At 42.2% G+C, this 12,814-nt stretch overlaps 1 protein-coding gene across 2 annotated transcripts; it reads right to left on the reverse strand.

The window, feature by feature from the left end:
* On the reverse strand, positions 1-12,245 carry pitx1 (paired-like homeodomain 1). 2 transcript variants are annotated; one of them, XM_034607114.1, is made up of 5 exons: positions 12,087-12,245; positions 10,842-10,896; positions 5,811-5,984; positions 4,425-4,627; positions 1-1,341 (listed from the first exon to the last, which is right to left on the reverse strand). In XM_034607114.1, exons 2-5 carry the CDS (start codon positions 10,885-10,887, stop codon positions 793-795), a joined length of 972 nt encoding a protein of 323 aa, XP_034463005.1. In that variant the 5' UTR covers positions 10,888-10,896; positions 12,087-12,245; the 3' UTR covers positions 1-792. The 2 variants fall into 2 exon arrangements, with proteins under 2 accessions (XP_034463005.1, XP_034463006.1); XM_034607115.1 differs by lacking the exon at positions 5,811-5,984.
* Between the last annotated feature and the right edge of the window lie 569 nt (positions 12,246-12,814).

Here is a 12,814-nt window from a genome sequence, read left to right on the forward strand (position 1 = left end):
TCTCTTTTCCTGGAGTTTATTCAAACAAACATGTTACCATAAACACATGAGGACTTGGGAGAATCACCTTTTTGTACACAGTTCAGGCTGATGGACTCACTCCTGCAGAGTCTTACATTAGAAAACACGTCAAGTTAAAACATGCGGGGTTTTTTCTTCTTTTCTCTATTTTTAAGCAAACAAAAAATGAAAAACAGTATTGAAAGTAAAGTGAAGTGAACGGGAGGCGTCGTGGAGTCAGACCCTGCAGAGACGGTACATACAAAGCACACAGAAGCGGTATAAAATATTTACAAGATAGACAAGATTTCTTTCTTTTTTTTTCTGAGTCTGGACTCAAGACAGGCTCGACACTTTATTATTATTATTATAATTAATATTATTATTAATTTTTTTTTTGCAAATCCTTATTTTGGTCGAGAAATCCCCCAAATCCGGTCTCCAAAAAGCAAGCAAGCGCAAAAACAAAATCCCATCGTCAGTTTCATGTTAGGCTGGATGTATATTTACATTTAGAAATGTACAATGCAGCAATGGTACACGTCTTCATTATTTAAAAAAAGGACATTTCAATTGCTGTGCAAGTTCATTGGTAAACACACAAAACCCGCATAATCCATGTTTGCTTTTTTTTTTTTTTTTGTGAGAAATGAGTGCAACTCATCCAGTTGTCTTTGATTTTTTTGAATCCCCCTCCGCCGCAGGTCGCCTCTATAAGCTCTGACACCGTGTCCGTTCATCACATATATATGTACATATATATATGTATCTAGACTCACATGGGCTGGCCCGTCAGCTGTTGTACTGACAGGCGTTCAGGCTGGAGCCGGGGCTCTGCAGGCCGCTGTATCCGAACGTGGGGTGCTGTTTGGATTTGAGTCTGAGCGTCGCCAGGCTGGAGTTGCAAGTGTCCCGGTAAACGCTGTACGGGGAGCCGGGGGGGCCGTACGGACACGCTGACGAGGACATGGCCGTGTTGATGCCGGACGTGCCGATGCCGTTCAGGTTGCTGATGTTGTTCAGGCCCGGGGTGGGCATGCCCGGCACGGCGGAGTGGCCCATGCTGGAGGCCATGGTCATGGAGGAGATGGAGTTGGGCGCAGAGAACATGGACTGCGAGGTGAGGGGGCTCATGGAGTTGAAGAAGGTGAAGTTCTTGGTGGACAGCGGCGCCGGGGTGAGGCCCTTGTTGGTCCAGTTGTTGTAGGTGTAGGCCGGGTACATGTCGTCGTAGGGCTGCATGAGGCCGCTGAACTGCGGCAGGTAGCTGTTCTTGCACAGGTCCATCTGCTGGTTGCGCTCCCGCTTCCTCCACTTGGCCCGGCGGTTTTTGAACCAAACCTGCGGGAGACGCACAAGGTTAGAGCCAAGGACATTGACGGAATTATTATTATTATTATTATTATTATTACTACTACTATTATTATTACTATTATTACTATTATTATTATATGTAGAATTGTCATGGAGTGCAAAGAGTTTAAAATGGAAATTATTATTTGTATTTTTTTATAATTCCACCTCTTAAAATGTATAATCTCCACATTCAAAGAGCCTACGTGGCACTAATGGAATACAATTTAACTTTCAAATAACAATCACATGGTGCCTTCTCCTGCTGCTGCCTTCAGGGCGTGTTAAATAAAACTAAATTATTGTGTGTGCTATTTAAAAATCTTAAAACGAATTTTTTTTTTTATTGTAATTAATAGACCCGGGGCCTGTTTTAGAAAAATACTATTCTGGGGATAAATAGTTTCGAGGCACAATCGTGAGACCTACAGTGAAATTGAAAATGTGAAGCTGCAGGGCGGAATAAGATTGACAGCTCGGGTTATACATATTCATCTGATTAACGTTCTCAGATGTCTGAAGATTTGCTTACAGCACAATATAAACACAGGAGAAAAACGCATAAACTGTACTGTATTTTAGAAAACACACACACACACACACACACACACACACACACACACGCACACACACACACGCACACACACACGCACACACGCACACAAATTAAGTCCTATTGTCATATTCATTTTTAGTGAGGCTACATTAATATACCAGACATAAACTTAAAAATCTGTGTGTCTGAAAACTCAATCTCAAATTTGAATATCATAGTTTCAAACTTTTTCTATTGTTTTTTTTTTGTATCATTTTCTAATTTTTAATAACCACATTATTTTGTTTTGATCAAAGTTTAATTATTTACGCAAGGGGTGTTAGATAAACTCTGCTGAGTGCGGAAATGTAGACACAATAAATATCCAACCTTTCTGCACAATAAATAAATATAGTATTTTGGTAATTAAATAATTCGGCATGAGAACGTTTATATGATAACATTATTTTTCTTATTTTGGATATCGCATTGGAGATTTTTTTTAAATGAAACAATTCTAAAGAAAAAACTCTCATATCACAAAAATGTATGTGTTTCAACTGGAAAGAATGTGTTTATTACTTTTATTTATTTACTCTGCTATAAATATATACAACAATGGCTTTTCATCTGGTGAAATGAATGCCTCCGTGGGCCTGTTAGTATGTAGGTCAGACTGGCCAAAATAAAACCAACAGGTTTACACCACGAGTCAAACAGGCGCAGTGGGATGACTGTAAATGAATCAGAAACGTGCCTCTGGAAATCCTCAGCTCTTATCGAAACCTGACAAAGAGCCGCTCGTTGGCACTCTGAGAGTCATTTTTAATTCATAGTAGAAACAGTTTACAAGTGGACTCGTCGGGACTGGCTATTTATAGCGGCGCGGGGGACAGGGTGCCGCGGACAAATTGTCCACAAAGACGTGAGCGATGTGACGGAGAAGCTGCGGAGGAAACGCGCACGCTGCGTTTCACTGCAGCTCCCTGAACCGAGCAAAAAGAAAAATATAATCCCACAAAAAAACGAATTATATTGTTGTTTTTTTTAATGTAATTAACGAGCTAATTAAACCATGCAACACTTAACAAATCCAATATTATAATTCAGATTCATTGCTTTATCTGCCAGGCTTGGTTAAACACGGGCGGCGTTAAAAGATCAGGTAAAAATTTTTTTTAAATGTTTAACATATTTTATGAGTTACACAGATATGAATATGATTTTTCCGGCTGTGATTTGCCTCAGTCTTTACACTTTTTTTCTTTTTACTCCGCTTGACTAAAAAGGCTGCATTGCTGTGAAACTCACCCCTGAAGAATCCAGCTCTCTCGACTTGCTCTGAGACTTCAAAAAATAAATATTTTTTTCCCCCTGCACTTTAAATAGCTGTATGCATTTTTATGCAATATGAGACTTTGGATTTTGCAAGGCCCGGCCGCCAGGCGCCAGTTCCTGTAAATGAAAACCGAGTGCAATTGTTTGGTGTCTAACGCCCGGTTCTCGCATCAATCCAGCATTTGTTATATACCTGTGCGTAAAGACACTAGTGTTGTCTGTCGGTTCTTACAGTGTCAGCTATTTTCTACTTCCAATCATTCCCATACTAAGACTTCGCTCATCTCCTGTAATTTAAATTAGTTAAATTAGATGCTATTCAAATAGCTTTATGTAAAAGTTATAAATGTATCACGGTGCTGGTCACCAGTAGATCTGGCGTCTCCTCCACGGGGAAATATAAGGGGTCCAGACTGATGATGATGATGTCATGAAAAGACAAATCCTCTACTGATCCATTTGCAGATACACCTTTAAAAACCGTGTGTCAATTACATCAGTCACAGTAGACACAATCAATTTTTCTGCAAAACACGAACTATGAGCGTGTGTTGAAAAACTGCAGTTATTAGTTGTCTCTAGTTGGATGCATTATAGCTGCCAGTCAGGACATACATTTAGTGTCTATGCAGAAGTTTACATAAACTGTCCAGAAGCGGGATTTCCACCGAGCACAGGTCGTTGGAGGAAAAGCGACGCAGAGGCATCGACCTCAATGCCACATGAAACAGTCTGTCCTGATATAAAACACATGCGGGGAGAGTGAGTCCGTGTTGTAAGAGTTGACAGTGGATGAGGTTGTTCTACTCTGTTTGTTTAATTAATTCGGTTTAGACAAATCAATGGATAATTAAGAATTTAAATATAGTGAAAACAAGACGTTTTCATTGGAATTGAGCTTATCTATTTTTTATCAACGTAACCTTACCGCTTTCTTTCTTGTAAATTTTAAATGTTAAGAACTTTAAAAACAACTTTAAATCTTCTTGCAGTTAAATTTCAAGGCTTTGGCTTAACATTTTATTCTTTATTTGGTTTTATGTGTCTTGGAGTTATTTCATTTATTTAAATAATCACTTAAAATTATTCCATCCCAAAAGAACCACCAAATGTGCTCCAATTTATTTGTAAAATCGATTTTACGCACGCATTACGCACACTTTACGCACAGTTGGCGGCCTGTCTGCTGGACTCTTACCCGGACTCTCGCCTCGGTGAGGTTTGTCCACACGGCGATCTCCTCCCTGGTGCTCATATCCGGGTAGCGGTTCCTCTGGAAAGTGGCCTCCAGCTCCTGCAGCTGCTGGCTGGTGAAGTGAGTCCGCTGCCGCCGCTGCTTCTTCTTCTTGGGGTCGTCCGCGTTCCCGTCATCGCTCCTTTGTTCGGCGCTCCTCTCCTTTTCTATGGATCACACATCAGGCTGAAAATTACTATAGGTTGCAGCAATACACTTCGAATGAACATATGGGACATTTTGCATTCACTGTGAAGTATTTGCACCTTAACGTTTAAAAGATCAAGCCTGCAATTAAAAGCAGCAACGTGCAAATGAAAGCCCTTGGGTCAATACAGCAAGTAACAACCAAAGCCAGGGCTCTAAATAAAAAGTTTACAAAGCTCTTCATAATAAAAATGGCCAACTTTAAGCTGCCTGAAGCCAAATATTTACAAACGTGTCTGAGAGTTTTGTATCGATTCTTTGAAACACATTAGACCTGCTCTCAGTCAATAACTCTTTATGGGGAGCTCTGACCACCCTTATCTCTGCTATCGTGGGTCCGTGTCCTAACAAGATTGCCTCATTAAACTGAAGCATCAACACGTGCAAAGGTTAATCACTAAAAACGAACTCTCTCTTTGAGTGTTAGCCAAAAATAAAAAGCAACTTCAACCTGATCCCACAATATATATTTAATTTAAACCCCATGAATAATTCCAACCAAGGGGATTGTGAATACATGACATCCAGACTCTGTTTGTTACCTAAGAGAACTGAAACAGGGAAAAAAAAGTCTTTGTTTTAAATTATAGAAAAAGCTGAAGAACATAAAAAAAACTTCTCCCGGGGATTTTTTAACACAGACATTCTTTGAGCTTGAGTTGGCTTTGAGTTCGGATTGGTGGATGGGTCCAGTATTTATAGTTTGTTTTAATGCATTTACTGACAGCAGGCCAGGCTGTGCTGCACATTTTTCCCTGACAGACCTCGGGATCCTGCCAAATATGTGGCTCAGCCGGCGCAATAAACACAAAAATGGGGTGTAACTGCCCTAAAACGTAACAATTGTCCATGTATTGTTGTATTTCTGCATATTAAACTAGAGAAAATAATAAAGATTCGGGTTAAGATGAACTGGGAAATGGTTTGGATATATACACGTTCATGGCAGCCCGCGGACAGAACTCGCCATTGCAGTGAGAATAACTAAACACTGGGATAAACAAGTTAAGTAAAACATTTCTCCCCGTATGCGTGAGAAGTGGCCCGGCATGCTTCGGTGACAGCCCCGCCGCAAACCTGCGTAAGAAGACGTGGAGGAATAAACTGAAGAAGAAGGAATGCTGAAAGCACTCTGACGTGTACCTGCCAACTCTGTGTCTGAAGACTCGCTGCTTGAGTTCTGTAACGTTTCTCGGCTGCTGTTTGACGCTCTGGGTAAATGAAACGCGGGGCCCACGTCGCGGGGCGGCGGCGGCGGCGGCGGCGGCGGCGGCGCTGCTCTCACTGCCTCTGCGATTCTGTCCAAATTCATCCCACCTTGAAGAGAAGGATGCGCACAGAGAGGAAACGGTGTGTGAATCCTGGGGGCGCACAGAGCTCCCCTCGGCTGGCACGCAACAACAACAACAAGACGAAGAAGAAGTCCACCCGCTGCCAGACGCACACCGCGACATGAGAGGATGAAGAACCATGCAGGGGAGAGAATTTCCACGAGAGTTCCTCCACGAAACGAAAAAGACTTGGAGAGGAAGAAAATTAAAGTGACACACACACACACAGAGTTCTTCCTCCTCCTCTCAGTCCTGTGCAGCAGTGACGGCCCAGTGCGCACTCCTTCTCTCCGCGGCAGAGAAACGTTTGTGGCCGCTCGGACTGAGAGGAGCCCACACATGAGACCCGCCCATCTGCTGCGTTCAACACCCCCCCCCAAAAAGAGCAGTCCCACCCACTTTCACGCTGCAAGAAAGAACCCTCCCAAAACAGGATATTTAGTCTGACGTCCAACTGGAACCAATGCAAAAAAAGTGTCCCTAAACTTTACTTTTAACGCAAGCATATACCCAAACGAAATGTCTTTAATTAGGTTTATGCAGTAAGAAATAGGGACGTATCTTCGGAATATGACTATTCCTAACAATTGAAGTTAGGTCATTTAATAAGGCTCAGTATAAGACTGCGTTTCTGGTCAACGTGGATATTTTTTGCAGTGTGCAATCGCGTTTCTTGTCGGGAGCGCGCACTGCTACGTTTTGCTCCCAGAGTAAAATGGGCCTTTTATTCGTGGAGGCATGTTTGAAAGTGTACACACACACGCACACGCACACACACACAATGTAGGCCCTACATCTCGGATATGTGCTGAGCTGAATAAACATGTGCAGTCAAGGCCCTGTTGGGTTTCCTCAGTATGGAGCGCGTGCACGGTGATATGAAAGATTGTTGTGTGTTTGAATGCAAACTGATAAGTGTCGCGCTGGTGCACACTGCGACAACTGAACACTCAGGACTAATGGAAGCCAACAACACTGAGGATGTCGCTCTTATTACTCCACACACACACGTGCACCTGTGTTTTTCTTGTTGCACGACCAACACCAGGCTTTTTATCTATAAGATCTTTAGCCAAACAACCACCGCTGCATATTCAAACTTTATTTAAAAACGTCTACACTCCAACCACATATCGGCCTCATTGTGTTCTATGCATTCCGGCCTTAAGCGCAAAGCTGGATCCAAACCTTCCAGCACAAATCACATCATGATGGATGATCCAGGTCATGTGATTTTATTAAAGATATTCCGATTCTGAATATGGCTGCTTACGTTGACACATTTGCCCTGAGTGCGTTTTGTAGGTAATGACCTATAAATGGTAGCCAGTGGTGGTTTGTTGCAAACATTACTAAATAGGCAGTTTGTCTGTTTTACCTCGCGGAGACTGAGGCGACCCATTTAGGCAATTTGAAACCAAGATTCAATGAGGTCAAGTGGGATAATTGAGATAGAACTGTCAAAGAGCCACGCGTGAATTTGAAAAACCGACATTCAAAATCATATGTTGCAGTGTCAGAGGGTTTTCTGGTCAGATTATAATCTGTCAAACTAACTGCATCCCTCCGAACATTCATATGTCTGCAGACATGTGAATGAACATGTGTTCAGATCTGCAGATTCTCCCAGATGTTTAACATGTGCTGCAGTGCAGAGGAACACGCAGTAAAACATTCAGGTATTAAACGTTTTTGCGCAAACGTCCGTCCTGACGAAACATAATTTATATTAATATGAAGTCATGACAGCGTCTGGCGAGACCTTATTGTAATTAATATTTAAACTAAGGATGGTGCATTTATAGTCAGATGGCCTTTTTAATGAAGTTATTTCTTGTTCATGCAATATGGACCCTGGGCGGAGACATCAACTTATAATGGACCTATAACCAACCATTGCATGTGCGAAAGTAGTTGATGGCAGTTTGAATTGTGTGAATTATGTCTACACTATTTTTATATTTTAAGAAAAGCACCAATTTTGGAATAGATGTGATGATAAACAAGGCCCAAAATATTGGCACAGCTAATGTAGGGGTCGAGCTCTGGTCCTGTTTAAACATTGTTTTTTAATCCTGATGTAATAAGTACTTTTCTTCTATAAATCGAGGCAAGTCGAAATGTCCAACATATCACCGAGAAAAAAAATCGCGGAATGACCATCATTAAAGGACAAATGTTTCCTTGTGCCACTGCGCACTGGCGCCTGGGGGGCAAATTAAATCTCTCCAAACCATAAAATGTACGTCCCCTTTTGCATTTATAGGTTGATTGAAAACTATGAACGTTTTTAGGTTTCTCCTGCAACCTGAGACCATGCGACCCCAGCCTGTAGCCTACATGTGTCAGGTAAGCGCGCACCGGCTCAGGCCTCAGACCGTTTCAGACTCGGACTGTCACCGGCGCCAGTCTTGAGCGTTTTCGGCCATTGTGTGACAGGAGATCCCGGTCCGACCAGAAAACTCCCCCTGAAGGCTCCTTCAAAAGACAATTGTGCAAGCTCTCAACCAGCATTTTTTTTTTCCCCTTTCCTCACCATATATATATTTGGTCAGTCTCTGTGCACATGAGCGTGTTAAAGAGAGGGACTCAGACACAGGCCTGTATTAAATTTCCACACATGAGACCTGTCATATGACTTTAATGAAAATATCTCTATGTCTAGAAAATGGATTAACCATTCTGCAAATGTTGATTTTAAAAGTCCAACATGAGTCACGGTGGCCTGTTCTGTTCGGTCTGCAACCAGGTCGAGCCTCACACAGACATCACTCTACCGAAATAACCCCTGGGCAGGAAAACTCTCTTCGCTACCTCTTTTACGCACGTTCAAAGCTGTAATCACGTGCGTAAAATCCACCTTTTTGGAGACCTTTGGCGCAGGAAACCAAACAAACCCAGCTGCAGCATGTGACCCAAACAAAGGAGTGAGTGGAAAAGCAGTAGAAGATGTATTATGCAATTATGTGACCTCGACGACCTGGTCATCCAGTGTCAGCAGGTGGTTTTTACTATGCAGGCTGCCAAGGTTGAACCGGGTTCGCGTTAGCTTGGAGTTAAATGGTACACAGGATGCCTCCGTGAACATATACGGTGATTTTTAAAGAGCAGTTGTATCCTAAAAAGAACTGGAGCCACACTTTATTCCGAAAATACACTCACTGTATCCTAAAAAGTCCTAAAGGTCAGTTACGGGAGGATTGCGCCTTGGCCTTATACCCTTATATTATAGAAGAATAAAGAAACAACAATACGATCACCATAAACCCGCTGACCCCTTATGTCCCCACAGGAATATTATCAGATTTACAGCACATGATTTTCCACGGAAGGAGTTCCACCTTCCTCGTGTCCTCCAGCAGATATTACAGGCTGATAGATGAGAGGGGGTAGTAATCTAAATACTCCTCTGCCTGCATCCCTGCGTCCCGCTCCTCCTCTGCTCTGGAGGGCACTTGCGTGTGATGGATGATTTAAAAAGCCTTTCCATCCGGCAGGATAGGTTAAAGGCCAGTGGCAATGCAAACACTCATATTTTTCCTCTAAGAAGTGAAAATAAACGCGGCGAGCGCCGTTAATCACACACCAAACACACACAAAAATTGTGTGTTTTTTCACCCCCATCCGCTCTTTAATGTATGGCGAGGGAGCAAGGAGAAGCTGTGCCCCCAATAACAAAGCACGATATATAAAATGAAAGCTGTGGAGAGACTCGGAGGCAGGGAGGGCAGTGGAGATGTAACTGGACACGGTGCGTAACTGGAGAAGGACAGAGCTGATTATTGCCTTGGTGATGGCTCCTCTGCTTTGGTCCTATAGCGAGGCCTGTTTGACCTGCAGCCTGACAACCAACAAACAACCTGACAGAGGATGCAGGTGTAAATAAAACGAACCTATCATTGCCATCACACGCAGGGGAAACACCCAGAGGAAGAAACAAATACATTTAAATAAATGGAAACTGCTTCTTTTTTTTAATTAAAGACGACTTTCTTTAGGTGAACTTAAGTCTGCTTGACATGCATTAATGAATCAAACCCTCTGCTAACTGAGCCCCACACCCTTTTTCTGTGGGTTTATAGAAAAATTTTAAATACTGATAACTTGGGTTGAGATGGAATTGGTCATCTATTTGTCAATAACACCAGAAAAAAAAAATCCTAACTATCCATTTATTACTTTATTTAAAGTCAATTGTACCCACTTTTTTTTAATGATAATAATAATTTAAATTAAAAATTGTGGACTACTGTTAGCTGCTTTATTATTATGATAAATTATTTTTCTTTTAAAATAAACTGAAACCCCCAACAATATGTCTTTTGTGTCCACGTCTTTCTTTCTTTTGTCTGTAATTGCATCCAGGCACAGAAAATCTTTTTATTTGTGATCTAAAACCTCGTTTGGTCTTCAAGGACAATGACACAAAACATTTTCTTTCGCAATGGAGTTTTTTTTTGTTGTTGCTTTCATTGCGTCCAGCTCGATGTGTTTCTACTTTTAAAATGGCTTCAGAAACCAGATACAAAAATAACTCAACCGCATGTTGTATATTTGTCATGGTTATTTCAGCCTGATTTCCTTTGCATCTCATTATCTGATATTTCCATTTCCTCTTTGCAGGGGGATGTTATCAATTCACCACATATCTCACATGTTGAGCCTGAGAGCAGATTCCCGAGAACACGCAGAGTCTGTGTATACGTGAGATTTAGTAGCTCTGACCCTGCTCCACAACAACAGTGCAGCATCATGTTGTTTACCATTGATTCCCTTAATAGTTTTATAACGGATGGTGAATATCATTAAACTATGAAAACTACCAACAGAGGTGAATTCTTACCTGCGTCCCCACAAGAATTCGCATTCTTTGACAGATTCATTTCCATTCCAGTTGCCTGAAAAACAAAACGAGAACACTTGCGTCAGGCGACATTATTCTCTACATCATTTTGATTTTTTTTTTAATGATAGTAAGAAAAGTCGAATCAACAGTTTTCCTCTTAACAGTGTTAAAATAATGGAAACAAATTCAAATTCATTTCCCCCTCTTCATCCAGACTGAGCTAGAAGTGTGATCCATCATATGTTTGCAGATGAAATTGAATAAACTGCTCATTGTTCATGATCAACAGGAAACTTCACATTCATGCTATTTCTGAGTCCTTGTCTGAATTATTAACACTTATTTTTAGAGAGGGAAATAACCAAAAGTCCTAACACAAGACGTGATAATGATACATTATTATAATTATTATTATTGTTATTAAAAACGAAAAAGACACTGAAGCCATAACGAGATATAAACAGCCTTTTTCCAAATGCCTTCAAATGTATTGTGTATTGTATTATTTTTTATTGTTGTGAGGTTGATGGTTTTACGCAGATATTTATATCTCGAACCTGAGTACCAACCAATAACACAACATCGTTGACATTATTAAACACGTGTACACACACACACACACACACACACACACACACACACACACACACACACACACACACACACACACACACGCACACACATACACACATAGCCCCTCTTATCTGCAGGAATCCCTTTGCTGTTTTTATGTCCTCAGTAAATCTTCCCAAAGCTCCTCTGACCCATCATCCTGCCTCACTACTATACACACACACACACACACACACACACACACACACACACACACACACACATGTGCGTGCGTGTCTATAGTATAACACGCAGTGTACATTTAACACCCTTCCGTACAGAGTAAATACCACAGCAGACATCTGGCTACATCTGGCTGATATTGATGCGCAGACACGGACTTTAAAGCGGTTCATTCCAGAGCTGATCGCTGCGCTCAGTGCACTTTCTCCGGCCTCTGTGCGCCCACTTCAGCCTCTTCTTTACGCCAAGTAAACCACAACATGCTCCACTTTAATGTACCCAGCACTTTTTACTCCATCATGCTTAACGCGCGGCTCATGCGCATATTTGCAACATCCGAACACCAAAGCGGCCAATAGCGAGGCGCCATGCAGCCAAAAATCTGACCGACTCCTGGAGCTCAAATCCGGCGACTCCACCGAGGAGCCGTGCGCGCGCTTTACTCACCAGTGGTTTCCCAGCAGAGGCAGACGACAGAAAAAGAAAAGAAAGAACGGAGCCAAGCCTCAGAGTGTCTCCATGCAGGTGTTCAGTAAATCCACTGTATGCGTCGGCTGCGGGTAAACGCTGTGTCCGGGGTAATCGGCGCTTTGGTTGCGTCCCCGCGCCGCTGCCGTGGTTTTCTTCTGCAGCCCTCCGCAGCACGCCTCGCGGTGACGTCACAAACACCGCAAACCCCCCTTCACTATTCACCCCCACCCCCCACCACCACCCTCTCCCGTCTCCCCCGGTTAACTGTCATCCTCACGCAGCCTCAGCCACCTCTTCATCCTCCATCATTTATTAAATCCTCATCGATTTCATCCCAATCATCCTCAACCGACGTCATCGTCATCATCACCCTTTCCCTCATCATCTTCATCTCAGCTAAATGTCACTTCATCAATATTGTCATCCTCGTCTCACAGCACCGACAGCAGCGAGGAGGGTGAAATTAAAGAAAGTAAAAAATACAATAATAATCTAAATACTTTGAATGAAAATACTTTATAGTAATATATATATATATATATATTTTAAATTACAACCGGTCTCTGCTCACATCTCTCTCTGGTCTTAGTGTGTGTGAGCTGTGACAGCCGCTGTGAAGAGAAACACTTTCTGTGTGAGAAATTGGGGATTAAGAGTTTTTATGATGCGCATTAACGGAGCCCATCACTTGAGTCTAATCCAGT

This window comes from Hippoglossus hippoglossus, chromosome 14 (assembly GCF_009819705.1).
Source record: "Hippoglossus hippoglossus isolate fHipHip1 chromosome 14, fHipHip1.pri, whole genome shotgun sequence".
NCBI lineage: Eukaryota > Metazoa > Chordata > Actinopteri > Pleuronectiformes > Pleuronectidae > Hippoglossus > Hippoglossus hippoglossus.

What these genes read in the sequence shown, in the direction of transcription:
- pitx1 (XM_034607114.1), bottom strand. Translation starts at nt 10,887, where the DNA reads ATGGAAATGAATCTGTCAAAGAATGCGAATTCTTGTGGGGACGCAG. An exon ending in GAATTCTTGTGGGGACGCAG is followed by an intron (nt 5,985 to 10,841) that starts GTAAGAATTCAC and finishes CTTCTCTTCAAG; the next exon opens with GTGGGATGAATTTGGACAGA. An exon ending in TTCAGACACAGAGTTGGCAG is followed by an intron (nt 4,628 to 5,810) that starts GTACACGTCAGA and finishes TGTGATCCATAG; the next exon opens with AAAAGGAGAGGAGCGCCGAA.